At 38.2% G+C, this 20,777-nt stretch overlaps 1 protein-coding gene and 1 long non-coding RNA gene across 2 annotated transcripts; one reads left to right on the forward strand and one right to left on the reverse strand.

The window, feature by feature from the left end:
- Positions 1 to 3,305: 3,305 nt before the first annotated feature.
- Positions 3,306 to 10,760, forward strand: LOC126795905 (uncharacterized). The gene is made up of 3 exons (XR_007672269.1): positions 3,306 to 3,547; positions 10,447 to 10,550; positions 10,676 to 10,760. It is a non-coding gene; the product is annotated as an uncharacterized LOC126795905 (long non-coding RNA).
- A 2,236-nt stretch (positions 10,761 to 12,996) lies between these two features.
- On the reverse strand, positions 12,997 to 15,881 carry LOC126795825 (inositol-3-phosphate synthase). The gene is made up of 8 exons (XM_050522574.1): positions 15,652 to 15,881; positions 15,501 to 15,569; positions 15,219 to 15,354; positions 14,857 to 15,104; positions 14,480 to 14,706; positions 13,893 to 14,374; positions 13,723 to 13,785; positions 12,997 to 13,379 (listed from the first exon to the last, which is right to left on the reverse strand). The coding sequence occupies exons 1-8, from the start codon at positions 15,837 to 15,839 to the stop codon at positions 13,260 to 13,262; spliced, it is 1,533 nt and encodes a 510-aa protein (XP_050378531.1). The 5' UTR covers positions 15,840 to 15,881; the 3' UTR covers positions 12,997 to 13,259.
- Positions 15,882 to 20,777: the final 4,896 nt, after the last annotated feature.

Consider the following 20,777-nt stretch of genomic DNA (forward strand, 5'->3'; position numbering starts at 1 on the left):
GCCTAACATTGAACTGATCGCCATGCAGGGTTAGAGAAGATATGAGGTGAGATGAGTTATTTTCCCGACCACCTTCCAAGCACATAGCCAAAATATCCATCAGTCGGAATCGACAAAGAAAAAAACAGGCAGAACCTGTGGACTGTGGAGCCAAGGACCTAACACGGCACACAGCACAGCTATCCTCATCAATATAGGCCCTCTCTATGGATCGATGCCTGAACCTCTTGGAAGCCAACGTACTGAAGAGACCTATAAGAGAACCCTAATTTACTAAATATTAAGCGCCGTGAAAATGGGGGTTAATCTATTATACATCAATGTATGTTATACATCCTACATCTAACGGTTGACAACGGATATTATTTTTCTGACCCCACTCATAAAACAATATCAACCGTCGGATGTGGGATGTATAACATACATTGATATATATTAGAATTTTCCTGAAAATGGTACTATTTATAAAATTTTTTAGTTTATTTACAGTTTTACCATTGAACGTGATTTAGTTTTAGTTGACTCTTTTTTTTTTGCTAGCTGTGTTGTTTTCTATTCCTTCATGTCTCTCCCTTTCTCTCACTTCCTTTCTTCTTATGAAATCATTTCCCAATGATCTTCCATCATCTCTTACATTAAGACTCCACCTTATTTCCTCTCAACTGTAACAACCACAGAAAAGCTCTGCCTAATCCAAATGAATAGATAAAGCTCCAATCTTTGACCCTTAGGTCGGTGGAGAGATCATTCGAGGCATGGGAGGAGGTCCAGCGCCACTGTGATAGGAAACTTTAGGTGTTAATAAGTTTCAGAGAGAGCAAATATTAGGCATTTATAATCATGCTCATTTGGTATAAATTGGTTTGGCTTTTCTTTGTAGTTGAGGGAAAGTGAGAGTTTGTGTTCAACAGAACTTGGGAGTAGGCTTGAACATTAAATATTGATTATAATTTTCCAAAGTGATTGGTTGCTACATGTTTGATTTTTTTTTTAGATGGATTATAAGGACTGTGAATTGATATGATGTGGATAGATGCTATTTTTATTTTTACTCTATATTTTTTACCCTAATGTTAGTTATAATTTTTTTGGGTAGGTTGTGCTGCTCTGTATAGCAATCTCTGATTTGCAGTGGGAAGCTGTTTTGTTCTCAAGTTCATAGCTTTATAGCATTGTTGTTCTCATTGGGGGGAGTAATTAGTGGCTATCTAAATTGATAATTACTCTATCAGTGGTTTTTTTTAATTTGTCCACCTATATGATTATATTAATGGTTTTCTCTCTTTTTTCCGTCTCTTTTCAACAACAAAGTTGGGAGTTAAATCAATCCAATACAACAACCCTCAATATCATCATAATGTGGAAGGTAAAACAAAATAATTTGATAAATAAAATATAAGTAACAAATTACATGATAAAAGGATAGAATTGCAGAGGCTAGGATCTAAAAGATATTAGGATAGTTGAATTGGTTCTCATCTCTTCTTTTGGCTGATTGATCATAGTTCCTTTTTTCTTCTTCCTTTTTTTTTTTAAAAAGTTTCTACTCTCTGGGTAGAGATCTTTATAGCTCATGATTCTATTTAGATCAATTGTCTATTGATTTGTTTTGAATATCATAAGCATCTTTTACTTCGGTGTTACAGAGTGGGTAATTTAGATTCTTTGTCAATTTGCTGCCCACTTTGTCAATTTGTTGAAAAATCCTTGCAACTGTTGGTTTTTGCCTATTCTGTGTCTGGGTTTTATGGCATCATTGTTGTTATTTACATTTGTTTATATACTTGCTCTATCTCATTTAAGTTCTGCATTCATACTTATTGTTGTTGCTAGGTTTCTATAGTATTGTCGATCACTACACTGACCTCTATAATCTATAAGAGATTCACAGTATTTTAACTAGACATGGGTTCGCGTGTCCTGAGTTTGGAGACCAACAAAATTCCAAGCTCACCCCTTTGATGGAATACATTATCTGCTTATTGATGAGCAGGTAATATATTTGTTTTTGTTATTTTGGTGGTTGTAATCAGTATTTAAGAGTTATGATATTACTGTGTTTGGTTTTCTAAATTAGATGGTTGATTTTTAATAGCAAGTGTGGAATTATTTTTACAAAGAGATGATATAAAAGCGTAGGTGAATGGTAAACGTAGGAGGTGTGCCCGAAAGGCAGCGGCAATGGTCATCAAATGATACAAGTCATGGACAAGAACTACTGCAGATCTGGACAAAAAAATTAAAGAGGTACCAATTTTAATAAAGAGGTTGTTATGTAATAGTATGGTTATATAAATTCCACATAAATATATATCAATTGGAACAACATTGACTCAATTCCCCGCAACAAGTTTATCAACTCGGGAACCATTTGGAAAAGAAAAGGCGGAGTGGAGGCAGATATGTGTCCCTATGTATAGAGGGTGCATTTGTATATATGGAGTCCGGCAACAATTATTATTGCACTTTTGAAATATGGCAATCAGATTATCCAATGTCAAGCTGCTAGCTTGATTTTATATATGGAGTTACGGACCAATTGTGATTGCACTTTTGAAATAATCCAATTAAGTCATCTAATGCCAAGCTGCTAGAACGAAGGTTAAATTGACTAGCTTTTCAGTATGAAATTTACAGTCATGTTTTGTTTTGTAAAGTGGCTCTCTATTAATCAATGTTACATAAGTTGAAATGTTTTGGACAAGTGTGTGAAAACAAGTGTAATTTTGTTTGTTGGTTATTTAGTGTTATCACTATTTTCATTCCTTTTGTGTTTTCTATATCTTTGTGCTTCCTGGATAGCTCGATAGGATTGCTCTGGGTTACTAATGTCTGTGAAACTCTACATTTACTTGGGGTGTTTTATTGCTGCAAGATTAAGTGAGCTTTTATTGGTGTTGGCAATCAATCCCAAATAGTTTTATACGAGCCTCAAAAGTTTTTGGGATACATCGACTCTTACAATATAGGACTGTAGTTCCACTATATTGCCTTTTGTGGCAAGGGGACCATATACTGTTTTTCATAAAACCCAATACATTATTATAATGAAAAGGTTTTTGAGTTATTTTGTATCCATGGTTACTTTGTAGCTTAAATTCAGTGTAATGTACATATCAGATGTATGCAAATTGGAACTGCATTTTTGAGACTCAACACAAAGGCCAGCGCAGTGCGCGGCCCCTATAGACTAATTTACTACTAATTATTTACTGTTCATAAGGTCTACAGTGCATTAGTGATTTTGTCCTCATTTCTTCTACTTTCTTGTACAGCCGAGAAGTCTCGGCGCGCTTAACCACTTTCCCGCATAATTATCAGCTCCACCTTTCTCCACGGTTCGGCTAGGCTTGGCTCATAATCGGTGCCACGCCTCAAAATAATTTTCACTTCATCTCGGTCTCTGCCTCTTTCATCTCTATCTTGAAACTTTTGCATCTGAATCTTAAGTGTGGCTGTGCAATCATAGGATTCATAGCTTTCTGCTATAGGATTCATAGAAGGAGAGACATGTGGGAAACGATAGAGATCTAAAGAGGTGAAAGAGGTACGATTGTTCGCGTAGGTGTGGATTTCCCTTTATTCATGTTCTCAATCTATTTGTTTTGATTTGTTCTTGGGTTTGGGTTTGTTCTTTTGGCTTCTTCCTATATTTTTTATTTGGTTTTGCTAATTGATTTTGTTTTGTTGGTTTCTATGATGGGATATGGATTGTGAGAATGAATCTTTTAAATTGAAATAACATTCGTGGTTTCTGATTGGATTTGGAGTCTGGGTATGGGATTCTGTTGAGGAGAGGATCTCCTGGGCTGAGAGTTCTGTAAAAACGGTGATATTTATTGTAGGAAAAATGGAATGGTATATTCCATAATGGTGATTGATCTGTTATATCGGTTGACCATAAACGTCATTAACTTATTCCTTTATTTGCATTAACGAGGCATATTAATTGTGTTTTTCCTTTAACACTCCCCCTTGTGCCGAGTTTAAAAATATAATGGTGCATAAGATGTTGACTCATTAAAAACCTTGCCAAGTAACAAAACCCAATGGGAGAAAATAAAACCTTGGTCGAATGAGAAAAGAGCACAACACACCTATTACATTTAAGATTAACATATATGTGCTAGACTCCGTGATGTCTGCACCTCCCCCTGATCTTTACATTAATCATGAGAGTTTTGATAACTTTTGCATATTTAATGATGCATCTTATTTGTTACGTATTTCTTTACGCCAAATGTGTAACGACATGAATATAATTCATTCTAATAATGTCGTTTTCTCTGCTCTTTATAGGGAATATAAACCTAAACCTTTAGGTATTGTTGTTGTGTGGGCGCTAAGCTATACAGTGAATGAGAGGTCGAGTCAAGTATATTGTGTTAAGTGCAATAATGCGTCTTTGCATTTGTATATGGAATCTCATTTCCTGACACTTATTCGTCATCTTTCATTTAGACGAAAACGGATCTAGCTTTAAAGACTTCGACTGATCATTGGAGCTATGGAAACCTCACTTTTAACCTTTAGAGTGCTTAAATGCCGATTGATGGTTTAATCATCAATATTACAGTCCTCAAGATTCATTTTGAGACTGTGTCTTCCCAATGATCTTTTTCATTCTCGACTTAGGATTTGTAATGGCGACATCTTTTTAGTTCATCAAAAGACTCTACAAATCCATATTGAATACGTAATGACATAACACATCTAATCCCTATTCATAATCAAGTATTTTACTTCGTGAACGTTTCAATTACTTTTGTAACGCTACGTGATCTAGAACCATTTCTTGGCTAGATAAAGTCTGTTCTATGACTTTCATGTATATCTATTAATTTCGATCCCCATAGAGATACCTTATTTCATCATTCATAAGCTGCATTTGTCAGTTTTTCGAAAACTACCAAACTGATAAGGTAGTGGAGTGCAATGACTTCCATTACGAGAATATCTCTTTATGGTTCATTACACGAGAATATTTCCTCGTAGTCAATTCCAGTGCGTTTGTGAGAGACCTTGCGCCATAAGGTGAGTCTATACTCTTAATTCTCATACGCATCCTAACAAAGATATATGATAGGGTTTACACTTGCGGTGTCGGCTTCACCTGCCCAAATACCTATCTTTTTGTTAGTGAACTTTAGTTCATGCTGGATCGCTTCTTTCCATTGGGCCAAAATTACTACGTTTGTTATTTCTCAACGAAGTATGGTTCGATATGAAGACTCAATATCCTACATCCTCATGTGGTTTGTATTTGGTAGAGATCTCTATATATTCAAGGATTTGTTCTAACATCTGAGGCGTCCCCCAGTGATAACCAAAATCCAAGAATTCTTATGAGACGGATTTGAGATTATGGATCAGTGGATCCAATTGTGCCAAACTCGCTTTCTTCCTTTAATCGAGTATATATCGAACATAAGGTGGTCTCCTCCTCTTCCTTAGAGAGCCACGGCCTATGACACCATTTATGCCACTTTATGGTGCCAACATGCCACCATCTATGGTGGCAACGCAATGCCCAAGTCCTTTTGGGTGGCGTCATGTCCTCTTCTTAGGACATTGAACCTTGCAAGCATATTTGCAGCTAATATATGTGATCTCATCACTTTGTGCAATAGCCGGGATCAAGATGAGACACAGTGGGGACAAACCACGACAATTCCTGTCGTTCCACTTGAACATTCTTTGTTTTTATCTCCCCCTAACGACGGGAAGACTGTCTCATCAAAGTGATATTCCACATATCTAACGGAAAAAGAGATCGCTTGTCAAAGTTGCAATATAGCGGACTATCTGGATGCTCGTCTCCAGTAAGAACATTTACTCACATTAGTTGGCTTCACCATGATGCGATGTGGCGTCGCAATTTGACACGTAGGTTAATCTAGTTGAGCTCAAGGATTGTAGATCCGTGTCAATCCTAGCAAGCTTAAGTATTTCGATCTTTTGATGTTATCGATTGTAATTTCTTTTACAATGAGTAAGGTGATAGCCAAAAACTAGTGAGAAATAAGTTGTTTATGCAAAAATTACATTACCATAAACGGAAAGATTGGTGCGTGTTACAATTTACCAATATCAAGACTAGTACTTTAGTCATTTTCCGTGAGACCAAGTGCGTTTGTAACTAGCATAAGTAACATTAGTTTTAGTAGTGAATGGTGTGATGACACGTGACCAGCGTGTTGACACATCAACCAACACCTTAAATTATTTAAAGTGTCCGCAAGTTGGTTGAATTAATCCACATAATTGTCGTTGGATTCAATTCTTGAACACAGTGAGAATACATGTCCTTTGCATAGGATGATCTCAATCCAAATTTCTTTAAGAAATCGATGAGCTTTGAATGATTAACTTTTCATACCTAATCACAATGGATATAAGAAGCATAATATGGTGTTAGTGCATATACTTGTGCATTAAACATTTCACGGTTCCGTCTTAGGGAGCGACGAAATATGGGGATGAAATTACATCTTCAATTCCTCCATAAAAATAAATTTAAGGATTTTGATAGTACTTTGTTTCCTTAGTTCTTACTTCTATTTTATCCAAAAAAAAAATATGAGTGTGTTGGTGGAACTCATTTCATATACGTACACATATAGCACGACCTGAGTACCCCAGTAAATCGTGTCAAAGCCCAAATATGTCAAAATCTTGAAGGTCAATTTCTTTTGACGTTGTTGGATTTATTAAGCAGTTTCATATATACTTGCTAAATGGACATATGAACTTCTCTAATACTCGGTTACATCCGCAGTCATTAGAGATAGTGCAAAAGAAGTAAACTGTAATCTCACTTATTCATTTTACATGAAAAAGTCGTTGACATAAATATTTAAAACGTATGAGAGTTCGATTATCTCATGTTGACCCTTGTTACATAAAGTGCTAATGAAGTATATAGGTAAGACATGAAAATGGAATATAAACCCAAATTCTTTAGAGTAATTTGATCGAATCGTAAAACGATATCTCCATATCATAATGCATGTATATTTTGAATCCCGAAGGATTATATATTAGCGATCATTATTAATATTATTATTTATATCCACGGATATAGTACGATTATGCTTCAGTACTACTACTGTAGGGATCGCATGATGCATTTCTTTGCATTCAGTTATTCATGTCATACTAATATTTTGTGAAGTTACTTTATTTTATGCGGAACTTCGCAAAGTCAAATATAAAAAATCGAACCATAAAATCGAACCGCGTATATCTCGATTAATATTCGAATATTCTCAATTCATTGAGAAAAATTCATAACCTTAGTTGTATGTCAACGATTTCATCAAGGTTTTGTCCAATCCAAAGGTACTTCAATACCGAAATTTTAGGCATATATAATAGCCATTAGATTATATCTTGGAAAATTAGTGACCGACTGTAATCGAAGTCTGAAACATTTTGAATTGACATAGATTTATGTCGTTCTTAAAATTGAGGAGGTTTCTCCTCGTAGTTTGATATTGAATATACTTTTTCAAATTATCGTACTCTCATTATTCTATACTCTTTTTGTAAGAGGCCATTCCATTGCTCATATCATATCCCCTATGCATTTTTCAAACGGTACATTGTTATAATTGTCATGAATCGGTTTGTATGAATCTACATGTTCATAATATTTGCCCTTTACTTTAGGGTTATTTCTTCATTATTATGCATAGTTCGTTCTGAGAATTATTCTCTTTTTTTCTTTCTAAAATACATTTCTTTGTCTTGAGAGACATTTCTTTATCATTCAATATTTTAAGGCATAAATGCCAATTTGCACCCCAAACTTGGCTGAAATTGTCAATTTGCACCCCGAACTTGCATTTAAGTCAATTGACCTCCTAAACTTGGTAAAAATTGTTGATTTACACTCAGAACTTGTATTTGAGTCAATTTACCTCATAAACTTGATAAAAATTGCCGATTTGCACCACATCCGTTAAATTTAACTTTTGCGTCACATGTCATGCATTTAAGGGGTAGTATTGTCATTATATATTTATTCATATTGAATAATGAAATAAATTAATAAAATTACTTAAGAGGAACACTTGCTACAATGTTTGTTTTTTCGAAGCATGTTATTGATTTATATATTTATTATTTTATGTGATATGGTATGTTAAAAGATATTAGAAAAAATATAAATAAATAAATACATTGAAAATTAAAAATAAATGTGTATTCTGAGAGAATTACTATTATACCATTGTGTGTGTCTTAGCCTTATTAGGGTTTCTGTTAGAGATAGATTTGCATCTCTGTAATAGATTAGGACTCCGAATCCTACGGGATTGTGGTTATATAATGCCTATATATTGGCCTCATTATCAATCAATAAACGGTTACGTTCTGTTCTATTACGTCGTTATTATTCTTGTTTTGTTCATCCTCCAACAATGTGTACATATAAAAATATATTTATACACAACACACTATATTTGAATGGGTGGGTATATTGAATATATAATTCAAAGTAGGGTTAAGTAGGTAGAAAAAAAATGTAAATAAATAATTTGATTAACAAAATAATCCTCATTTTAAAGAATATTTTTATTTGTTTTGAAGAAAAATATAAATATATAATGATAATACTACCCCTTAAATGCATGACATGTGACGCAAAATTGGATAGAAACAGTTAAATTTAACGGATATGGTGCAAATCGGCAATTTTTACTAAGTTTATGAGGTAAATTGACTCAAATACAAGTTCGGGGTGTAAATCGGCAATTTTTACCAAGTTTAGGAGGTAAATTGACTTAAATGCAAGTTCGGGGTGCAAATTGACAATTTCAGCTAAGTTTGGGGTGCAAATCGGTATTTATGCCATATTTTAAATATGCTTCCAAGTTACGTGCAAGGAAACATGTTTGCATAATTCGATCTTGGTTGAGCCTTGTTTGGCTTGTAGGGAAGGTTGATACTCAAATTCTTTAGATTCCAATATATATTGTGTTGGTTTAACCAACTGTAAATAGAGTACGCGACTTATTAGTTTCGCAGTCTAAAAGTCTAAATAGACTTACACGAAAATTAAACATACCAAAATACATTATGGTCACTTTGGAGCTTTTGAAGATGCTTTATCACAGTAAAGATATACAATATAATTAATTTCTAAGAAAATACAAATCGGATTGCAAGACCAAGAATTGAAATGGTCGTATTTTTCGATACTTCATGAAAATACTTTATCACAAGAATATGTTTGTCCTCTCTTTGTTTTTGAATTATAAAATTCTCATGAAATTTCGTTATCATGGCAATGCTCATATAATATGCTAAATAACATAATTATAAAAATTATATAAACATAGCATATGCAACAAATAGAGCATATCATTTAACATCCTGCGGTGGCGTCGTCGAGGCAACCACGTGTGGTCGGAAAAGGCAGCTGTGCAGGGTGCGCCGACCAAGAGTGTAGGCGTTGGACCATCGTTGATGGTGTCCGTGTCTGCAAGCTAGCAGTGGCAGAAGGGAGTTCGTCCCTCAGGAGATCGCGTCGTCGGCGGGTTTGTAGGGGGGACGTCATCAGAGATCGGAAAGATGCGCCCGATCTGCATCGGCGATTACAAGCGCTGGTCAATCGCCAGAGTTTTGGGCGGCCGCACTCAAGGCTAGGTTGCGCACAACCTTGTCGATGGGTCAAGGTGTCCCCGATCTGGGTCACCACAGGGGCTGGGAGCATGTCGGCAGAAGCAGCACCGAGTCATTCTACTGGGAGGATGTCGGCAGAAGCCCGATCTAGGCTGATCGGAGAAGAGATGGGGGTGGCCAGAAAAGATTTATGGGTGCCCTTAGGACAAACAAATTTCTTTTTGTCTTCCTCTGCAATTTTTCGACAGAATTTTTCTATGGTTTACATCTCTCTATTTCTTCTTTGCCTGAAAACTCAAAGGTAAAGTAACGTGCTGATAACATGTTGTAGGAAAAATGGAATGGTCTATTCATCTTATTGATAATCCCTTTTATATAGGGGTCAAGATTATAATAGAAATAAATGGTAATTACAATGGTAATTAAGGCTACATAATGGTGATTGATCTGTTACATCCGTTGACCATAAACGTCATTAACTTATTCCTTTATTTGCATTAACGAGACACATTAATTGTGTTTTTCCTTTAACAATATTCTCTTCATGTGCCATATTTTTAGAAGTGGATTTCAACTTAGGTATAAAGAAAACTAATTGTACTCTCTCCCTCTCTGCGTTCTCCTTAGTTTGTCACTTTTGACAGTGATTAGAAAGCGTGTGCCCTGAAACTCTTTAATTTTATTGAACTAAAGCCCTAAACTCCAATAACAGAATTATATATGGAACTAATACACTTCTACTCTAAGTAATTCATGTTTTACTATATTGTGAAACCTATTTCGTTTTTGACCTTTTACAAATAGTGTGTTTATCTGCAGGTGGTTGAACATTTTTGTTTTCATATAATACAATCCAAAGATTGTCATAGTATGCAATTAAGGACTCAATTTATCATGTCATGGTGTACGATCGCATAAAAAGGGTACACTTTAATTCTCTTTTCCTTTTTTGAGTCCAGACCAGTGTTTATAAACATATGCTTGAACCGTTATTTTTTTTTATGATTTAATCTATTAGTCTCAAGTTGAATTGCTCTTTTTTGGGTAGGTACAACCTGAAGGGAAATTTTACTTGCATTATCTCTTTTTTGGGATCTATCTTCATGTTTAGCTCCATTTTAACACTATTAACTAGGGCTGTTAATCGATCCCAGTTCCTTAAGGAACCGTTGGAATCGAACCAATTAAGACCCATTCGGTTCGGTTTCTGTGAGAAAAAAATACATATATGACTAGAACCGAACCGTTTTATATAAAAACGGTTCAGTTCGGTTCTAATATTTGAAATGCATATGAACCGTTGGATATAGTCTGAGATAATACTGATCGTTAGATGTCTAAGTAATTATCTATTCAACCATGAGGCATACGCAATAACAGTTCGACTCTGCACTTTAAGACTTTAACAACCTCCCACTCCCAAAACTTCAATCCGTTCCCAAAGCTTCCAGTCTCCGGTTCATTGACGAAAACACGGCGCGGAGCTCCATAAGACCGCTATGGAGAGTGAACGACAATATTTCCGATGGTGGTAGTTCGCTGGGTGGTTAAGGAGTTGACGAGATCCCCGACAGCGGGGGTGGGTGAGTCAGATTGGGATTCCGGCGATGGCTTGGTTGTGATTCCCACTGTCCATTGGAGCTTCTTCAAGTACATATCAGTTACTCAGTTTTTCAGGTAAGCAATTTTGATTCATTCGAGTTATTCGATTCTTCATTGTAATCGTTGTTTCGATTTACAAGTCGCAGATTAGAAGTTGTTTGTTTATCTTCATAATATTATCTTGTCCTTTGGTATATTAGTATTGGGTTTGTCAGGCTGTAGAAGGCTATATATTCCCATCTCAATCTTGTCGTGTCTGGTTTCAATATCTTCTCTTTAACATTGAAGTTTAAGTGTTTGGTACTATGCTTGGGGATGTTAAATTTTCAATTTTGTAGGCTTGGATTTGATGAATTGGGCACTAGGAACTTTAAACTTCATTTGGCTATTGGGATTTTGGTTTCGCTTTCTGATTTTGATCATTGAGGTATTGGGATCATAAAGTTTTAATCTTTCTGTATAGAGCTTGGGTTGTTAGTTTGGATTTGATGAATTGGGCTCTATAGTCTATGACTGCTCTGAATTGGTTTTTTCATGTCTCAATATCTGCTTCTCGACATTGTTGTTCTGTTGGATCCTGCTCCTTTTAGTATATATGATTGAAACCTTTTACTGCTCTGGTTGATCATAAGTGAGAGAAATAAAGAGGGAAAAACTAGAATCTTAGTTCTAGTTAGTGATGCGCTACTTCTGATGTCGATGTCATGTAATTTGTTCCCGGGGGTTGCTGACAATGGTCTTGATCACCTCTGGCAGAAGAAGAAGAAAGCTGAAGTGAAACAACAGTAGAAGAAGCACTATGAACTTAAACCGATTTTTTCTAGTATTATTTGACTATGTTTTAAGTATCCAAGTGAACTATTCTATGGTGTAGTGTATTTTTTAGGATGGTGGCAACTGGTTGGCATCTCTTTGTTGTTGACTTCTGAGTTGATATACTCATTAAAGCTTAAGTTTGCTGGATTTTTTTGAATCTGTGGTCTTGATAAATTGCCAAAGTAACTAGCGTTGTTTTATCACTTTATGTTTGTTGTTTGTTGTTTGTTGTGTGCACAAACAACTTCTGTTCTGCATATGCATAATGCCTTACTCCTGAAAAGCATTGCTATTTGCTTTAGTAAATACAGCTAAACACCCGCTGGCATTATATGGACTTTTGCATTTGCTTTAGTTTTCAACAGCATTTGCAGGAACCGTTTTAGAACCGGAACCGTAACGGAACCGTTTGGTTCAGTTCCTAACGGTTCCTACTATGAAAAACACAAAAACCGAACCGTTTAAATAACACGGTTCGGTTTACGGTTTCAGTTATTTTTAACGGTTTTGGAACCGTTTACAGCCCTACTATTAACCCCAAAGCGGAGCGCAGGCAAACTGCCTAGTTAAACATATTGCATGATCAAATTGCTGGGACCAGGACTTCACCTCATGAATTATTGAAGAACCTTGTGGACCAGATATTGAGCTATTTGGGAATCTAGCTAGTTCTGGTCCTGAACTCAAAGCTCCCCACGTATTTGGAACCAGTTGATCCAGATGGGACCATTGGGGTTCCCTTAACATTTCTGTTCATTCAACTATTATGAGTAGCTACCTGAATGTTCATCAATGAGTACTGCAGACAATGCACTTGCATTATACTTCTACCTATCCCCAGGTCCCAGCAACTGTCATAATTCAGAATTGGTGATTTTGCAATCTTGAATGTTTTATGCAGAACAGATTTAAGAGTGATAAAAGACCAGGACTTGGACAGAAGGTGCAAGATCAGGCACATAATTAGACTGTCCAATATTATCTATATATTTCCATTACAAAAGAGTTGCTTTGCTTCTGAAGGAGCTAGAAGCAACTGCACTACACATGCCATGGAAACATTCTCCACATAGAAAATTGAAAGACTACTCAAACCATCTGTGAACAACACACTAAATAAAAGAGAGAGGGAGAGCGAGAGCGAGGGTGATTAGTTGAACAGTTTGAATTCGAATCACTTGAATCTTCGAATATCTCTAGCTGGCTAGATTGCTTCATTTGTACTCCAAGATCATGTTGTTCTCTGGAGCCAAGCCAACACAAGCCCTCAGTATGTTCTCAAGCATTGCCCTCTGCTTTGAGAGTGCATTCACCACTGGTGTTCCCGGTGGAACCTGTCGCCAACAATGCACCACCCACATTTAATATTTGCATATTGCTACATGTTCTGGTCGCATGTTATAACTATACAAAAGGTTATTAATGGTTCATCCATGATTCACATGACAATGTCAATAGATCCACCCCTGGCCCCTGTCCTCACGCTCATGTGAAGCAGCTACGGTTTACTTCATTCGCAGAATTAAATGTCACATCAATTATAGTCCCCCAAGCTAAGCTAAGCTGTGTTTATTTTACCTTCCATTTATTGTATTGCTATAATTAACACTCAATTGCAGAAACATAGTCACAAGATGTATATACCCCAATTAAACTACACGAGTGAGTGGGACTTACAAGAGGTGCCTTGGTGAGGTAACTCAGAATAGTAGCCACAGGATGGAAAGAGTGGAACTTTGCCTGTAAACATAAAGGGTCATTGATTGAATCAGGTTAGTATAATTATGAAAAAATGAAGAAAAAACAAATAATCTGTACGTAGCATCAACACTTGGATAAAAACAGACCTCAGCTTCAGATTTTAGCTGAATACGAGTGCTCAGCTCAGCAAGCAGAACCAAATCCAGAATGATAGGAGCAGCCAAGAGGGAGTCCTCACAGGTGTTGTGCATCACAATGGTGTTCTTCCCACCCAAGAATATCTCAGATGTGTACTCATCCATAGCTCTCTTGCTATCCGCCACATAGGGCACATACTTGATCACCACAACATGATCAGGGTGCTCACCAGGCTCAAACAGGATGCCATTGCTCGAGACCATATCATCCACAACATTGCTCTTGGAGATTTCCTTGGACCTGAAGGTTTGTGGAGCTGAAAGATTCATACCATCATTGTTTCCAAGATGGTTGTAGCTCACAATTGATGTTGGCTTGATACCAGCTCCAACTAGAAAATCAACAAGAACAGATTTCATTTTGGTCTGACCACTCTTGAAGTCATCCCCACCAATCAAAGTGTTCCTCCTAATAGCCAAATCGATGAGCCCTGCATCCAAAAATCATTGGCCATGAAATTACAGTATAATAAAGATTTCAGGAACCATAGGTCATTCAAATATGAAGAAGTTAATTGACTGGCTAGCTGGCCTACCTGGGACAAAAGTATTTTGTGGACTTCCATTTATGAAAGGGACATTTTCCATCACACAAGCTATGGCATACAAGGTGGAAGGGGATATCTCAGCTTCATTCTTCTCCACCGAACCCAAAAGGTTCTCAACGGTGTCGTTTAGCCCCTCAATCACACTACTGTACCTCTCAGTGTTGGCGGTCCACAGCACGACCACCTTGTCCACTTTGTTCTTCTCCTTGAACTCTCTAATTAATCACATAAGGGAAACCATTTTTAGCACAAAGCAATTAAGTACCTTTCATCAAAAACATCCACTTAGTACTATATGAGTTGACCAGCTCGTACATGTACACTGTTTCTATATAGTCATTAGGATTTAGTGTAGACTTTAGTACCTAATGTCTTTGATGATCTGCTGGACTTGTTCCTGCTTAGTCCCCTTGATCACGTTGTTTGCACGCGAACCTTGATTAGCAGCAATGAAATCAGGATCATAGATACCAGGGAGTGGGATCATCGACTCCATGTAAGGCCTGAGTTGCTTTTGCAGATCAATGTCCAGGACTCTAGCCCTGGCCATCGCATCTGCTAAGTTCATGTCACTTATGTCCCAACCCCCAAACACAATGTCATCAGGGTTCACCTGCATGCCCAATTTCACTCAAGAATCAGTTCATTATTTTACTAATTCATTGATATATTATCCGATAAACACAAAACTAAGCAAGTAGGTTGTGACTTTTATGATGATTAATACCATGGGAAGAAGGCTCTTGAATGGAGCATAAATCTCTTCCCCATTGAAAGACCCAACACGGATTGACGAGGCTTGCGTGAGTGAGCCGAAGTAATTGGCTTGTTGCACCTTGTCCTTGGTTGCCCAAGAGATTCCTCTGTAAATTCGCAATACCCATATCTTGGATTAATAAAATATACACAAAGGGACAAACAACTCAGCTCAAGTGGTTATTCCAAAACGTAAAACAACCAATGAAAAAATCAAATGCAGGTGAAAGATGACAGTGATTGAAAAACTCACTCTCGATTAGCAATAACACCAGCGGTTAGGGTTGAGCCGTTGTTTCCACCCCATCCAACAAGCATTACCCTGTTAATCACAAACGAAAATTACATAACGAATCATTTCAATTTCGTTATCGGAAACAAGAATTTATGAACTGGGTACAAACCCTAGTTTGGGGACATGGACATCAGTCTTGAATTCGTATTTGACAGACTTGGGTTTAACAATCCACTGATATGTGCCCTTTCTGTTCTCATGGACAAGCTCAGTGGTCTCGTAGGTGTACACGGAGTGAATCTCATTCTCAGTGTACTCTACGTTTGGGGACTCAACCCTAAAACTCTCGATAAACATTTTGGTTTTTTCTGGTTTGTTTCGCCGGAAAATGAATCTCTCTCTCTCCCTGGAAATGCTGCTACTGCCTCTCAATCTCAATCTGCTCCTTCACCTAGGCTCGAAGGCGATGTATTTATAGAGGGTGGAGCGCCGCAGCAGTTACACGTGGCGCGATCTAGTGGCCTGTAGTGCCCCTTTATTATAGGCCTCTTTGGTTTAGAGAAGCCTGACCATGCAAAAACCTCAAAGTCCATATAGGAATTTAAATGAAAAATAAAATATTTGACGTTGGCACGTGAGAAGGGTGTAGGGCTTACGGTTGCCGCCGAACACGTGGCGGGATCTGACGGCCTCGGGGGAAACCATTGTTGGATTTTCGGGAAGGTGCTAGGAAACAGTGGTGGACTCGAAATCGTTTTCACTGTTTTCCGGATAATTACGTTGTTATATATTTACACATGAATTTATTATATTTAAATTATAATTTTATATATTTTTATTATTTATGAAATGACATTTATGAATATTGATAATTTTGAATTAAAATTTCTGGTTTAGAGTTTAAAGTATATGGTATAGGGTTTTAGAGTTTAAGGTATTAGAGTGTAGGGTGTAGGTTTTAAAAAGAAACTCAAGATAATATTTGATAAAATAATTTAAATATAATTTTTAATTAAATCATAAGTGTCAAATAATGATTTTAATATAGTACCATTAGACATTATCACGTGGTTTTCCAGGAAGACTAAAAAAATTCTTTAGTGGATTTGTGAAAGAACCGTTTCCTAACTCGCTGTGGTGAAAGGTGGTGTGACACGCTGGAAACCGGCCCGGTCGGTTGGGGGTGATTGGGCGTGAAAGGATTATGTGGGCGCTTTCGGTTATCAATGCCAGGGTATATTTGTAGCCTAGCTCTTAGGTGCAATTTTTTTTGAATAAAAATGGAAAACATTTATAATTCAAATAACACAATTTTAATGATAATGGAAGTGATGTATGTCAACTTTTCTATTTATCTTTGTTTGAAATGGGAATTTCGTAATTGAAGAGTGAAGATAGAAAGTTTCTATATCCTCGAGCTTGAACCAAAACGTGGTTCTTTGATTTTCATTCTCTGATCATGACTAATTTGATCACCTATGAAAAATTAAATTTTTTTTAATGAATTGATTTTCATGTCCATTTATTGCATATTTCATTGTTACTCGCTTGCTCTGACATTAGTGAAGTGGTTGTGTCCAGTTTCATTTAAAATATAACTATTTAGAGACTTTCATACTTTTCTACAGTTCATACACAAACCATATTCACTTTTCTGATTCGATGGGCAATAGTTGTTATCTATCAATAAATTCTAGATGATGCCCGACAATTTCTAAACCACAAATACATAATTTATTGTCTTGAAGCCTAAAGTTGTAAGGTCTTACTCCTAAAGTAAACAAAACATATGTTTGCACACTTACAAAAAATGTATTTTTCCGGCCAACCAATCTTATTTAGTGAAGTCTCAAAAGGTAACCTACTTTTAGAACGAAATTATGGTAGAATTTTGTAAACAAATAAAAAAAGAAATTATGGTAAGATGTGAATCAATAATAATCCTAGAGATGGGAGACAGTAAAGGAAGTGAAGTGAAGTGACTACACTAAGTGAAAAGGAAGTGAAGTGACTACACTAAGTGAAAAGGAACTGAAGTGACTACACTAAGTGAAAAGGAACTGAAGAAGGGAAATGAGGGCCATATAATTAGAGCGGGTATTGTCATTGTCTTGGTGATAGGTACGGATCAAATGACAAAGACGCCTGTATTTGGCTCTATGCCTCTATTTCCCAATCGAGCTAGGGCCATCTATGTGCGCTCACATCTCATTGCCACGAAATGGATTTGTGGTCATCTACGTGCACCATGGCTCCAGGCATCGAGTGGTTTTCCTCCTCTGAAAGACACGGGAATGCTTCCTTCATTGCCACGCTGTGGTGCTAGACCATAGTTATCTCCATAATTCTGGAAACCTTCACGAGCTGTTTTGATCTAGTTTCGTTATCAAGATGTAAATGACATTCGAACCTGTAAAGTAGCCTCCAAGGTGTCGGTTATTCTGAATAAACGATAAATTAGAGCTTATTGACAGATCATAGCTTATCATACTACAACAAACTAATTCGTGTTGATTGCCTCAAACACAATACCTTTGGGGAATTATTGTCAAATCGCTCAAATGATTTGGTCCGCAGTCTGTGTTTAACTAGGATATATATATATTTATCAATACTGTACGTTGTAGTTACATCTACATTTTAAGTAATGTCTGTTTGGGACATGGTAGGTCATATCAGTACTATTAATATCCGTTAATTAGTTTTCTTTCCTTTTTGGCTGTTTTAATATGGAAATGTGTTTTGAGGCATAAAAAGCTAATCGGGGTGTTAGGGTTTGAGACATGTCTCATTATCTTCTAAGAGAGAGAGAGAGAGAGAGAGAGAGAGAGAGAGAGAGAGAGAGAGAGAGAGAGAGAGAGAGAGAGAGAGAGAGAGAGAGAGAGAGAGAGAGAGAGAGAGAGAGAGAGAGAGAGAGAGAGAGAGAGAGAGAGAGAGAGAGAGAGAGAGAGAGAGAGAGAGAGAGAGAGAGAGAGAGAGAGAGAGAGAGAGAGAGAGAGAGAGAGAGAGAGAGAGAGAGAGAGAGAGAGAGACTGTCTTGGCGGAGCTCCGTTTGGCGATCTCGGGATATTTGGTGTCTCAGTCTGGGGACTGTTTTCTTAAAATACCTACCAGATTGTTTATATGTTATGACTGTGTGGGTAGTTCTCTGAATTTAGAGAAAAATTATTGTCATATCCTATGACCACGTTCCGACCTAGGATAAGAAGGTCCACAGACTTATCACTTATTGTTGGCATAGGCTTATGCCCGTCATAATTAGTACAACTATCAGCGCATTAAGGCTAATAAATAGCCCAGTCTTACAATATTAACAGCGAGTCAGCCGCACTAGCTACGCAATGGGCCTCCCCGCGGCCCAAACTAACTACGGACACACCCTCACGCGCATCTCAAAGAAAACTCCAGAGTGCACCTTAATCGGACGTCGTCCCACACCGAAAGATAGGTAAATGATCTACATCAACTCAACAATAAAAGGTCAAACCCTTGACTTCATAAGGTAAGTACACTACATCCTCCACTATTACTCTGCATAAATTATCATCAGCCTAACTTGAGCGTTAGAGAGTTGAAGACCACGCCACCGTGGTCTCTACTTTGACGACGTGTGTCACTTGTGACAGGAAAGAGACAAGAAATACGACGTATCTCACCTGCAAGGAATACATCGTATCACATCGGTATTATAACAACATTAACATTGGCGCCGTCTGTGGGAAACCGCGACAAAAAGTCACCAAAAATCACATGCAGCACTTAGTAAAGCAACTACACTTCGACATGGGTACTGTCAATCCCTCCCCCTCCACTCCGGCAGACGGTCATATCGAAGACATCACAGACCTTAGCCTCAACCACCCCTACCTTCCACCAACGACCCTATCATCCTCACCCCTACATTCAGAACGGTCGTCAGCACTAACGCGACTTCAGATTTGGCGACCGCCGCAAGAATGGAAAACATGGCCAAAGACCTAGCCGAGTGCTAGCAGCGCGAAGCACTTGAGCGCGAGAATACAGCAGCTCTGCAAGCCGAGCTCGACAGGACGCGAGCGCAGCTCGAACGGGCTGAACGCAGTCATCAACACGGCGAATCACAACGCGAAGGCAGCGCGCAAACGAAAGGACGAGAACAAGTTCACTTGAGCATCAGCTTGACTCCCTCCGAACTCGCCAAGAAGCGGCCGCCATCACCACGGCCTATTCGCAACCGTGAGGAAGGGAGCACGAGCGTCACCTCCCGATCTAGACCCCACACATATGTTCACAGCACAGATCCCACCCTAGCTTTGATATTACAGCGACTGACCGCAATAGAACAGTGGGATGCCAATCCACGGTGCCAACCAGTGTTCGTAGCTAGGCCGGGCCCCTTCACCACCCGAATAATGAACACCGTGCGCCCTTCTCAATGCAAGAGCCCAAAAATTACGCCGTACACAGGCGAAGGCGATCCATTCCTGCACATCGATAACTTTAAAAAGGTTACTGCCAGTGGAGAATTCGACGACGCCACACTCTGCCACCTGTTTAGCGAAACACTAGATGGGGATGCAATGAATTGGTTCTTCGAACAACCGGCGAACTCCATGGATTCTTTCGCGCAGTTGACAACGGTATTTCTCAATCGGTTCATCCTCATGGCCGGGGCCGCTCACACAACTGAAGGTCTATTTCAAGTAAAGCAAGAAAGCAGGGAGACGTTGGGCGCCTTTGTCATGCGATGGCAGACGACAACATCCAAATGTCGAAACCTGAACAAAACGCTTGCCTTGGCAGCATTCAAGGAAGGACTGCGGTAAGAGAACTTCCCGTTCCATATCAACGTGGACCCTCGAATGCGCGGCGCCACATATGATGACATCATGACTGAGGCAGTACGATATGCTCAGACAGAATACGTCACATACGGGGAAAAGCGAACCCCGATACCATCAGACAAAAGCACTGCGCTGTAGACATATGTGCACACAAACACCATCCCCCTCCAGCGCGAGCTCTTCCCTGGTGTAGAAGATCATGGCAAAGGCAGGAAAACAGAGTGGCATCCGGCCAATCACCGTGACGCACGCAACCACGATCGACACAGAGGCCGGGACAAGAACAGGAGACTTGGCAGTGAGCCTCGTGATAACAGAGATCCTCGCCAAGTTAACGCGATGGGACGCCGTAGTGGCCACACACCGCCTAGGGAAGAAACCCTAGAGGACGTTTTTCATAAACATCAGGGGACGTTGAGGAAACCAGCAAGACCACTACGCCCTCAAACCGAAGCAAAAACAGGTAAGTGGT

This window comes from Argentina anserina, chromosome 1 (genome assembly GCF_933775445.1).
Source record: "Argentina anserina chromosome 1, drPotAnse1.1, whole genome shotgun sequence".
Taxonomy (NCBI): domain Eukaryota; kingdom Viridiplantae; phylum Streptophyta; class Magnoliopsida; order Rosales; family Rosaceae; genus Argentina; species Argentina anserina.

Excerpts from the sequence above, each read along its gene's own strand:
- LOC126795825 (XM_050522574.1), bottom strand. The coding sequence starts at position 15,839 with ATGTTTATCGAGAGTTTTAGGGTTGAGTCCCCAAACGTAGAGTACACT. Across the intron at positions 15,355-15,500 it reads GGTGTTATTGCTAATCGAGA|AGGAATCTCTTGGGCAACCA; the intron begins GTGAGTTTTTCA and ends GCGAATTTACAG. Across the intron at positions 14,375-14,479 it reads ACAAAATACTTTTGTCCCAG|GGCTCATCGATTTGGCTATT; the intron begins GTAGGCCAGCTA and ends TTTTGGATGCAG.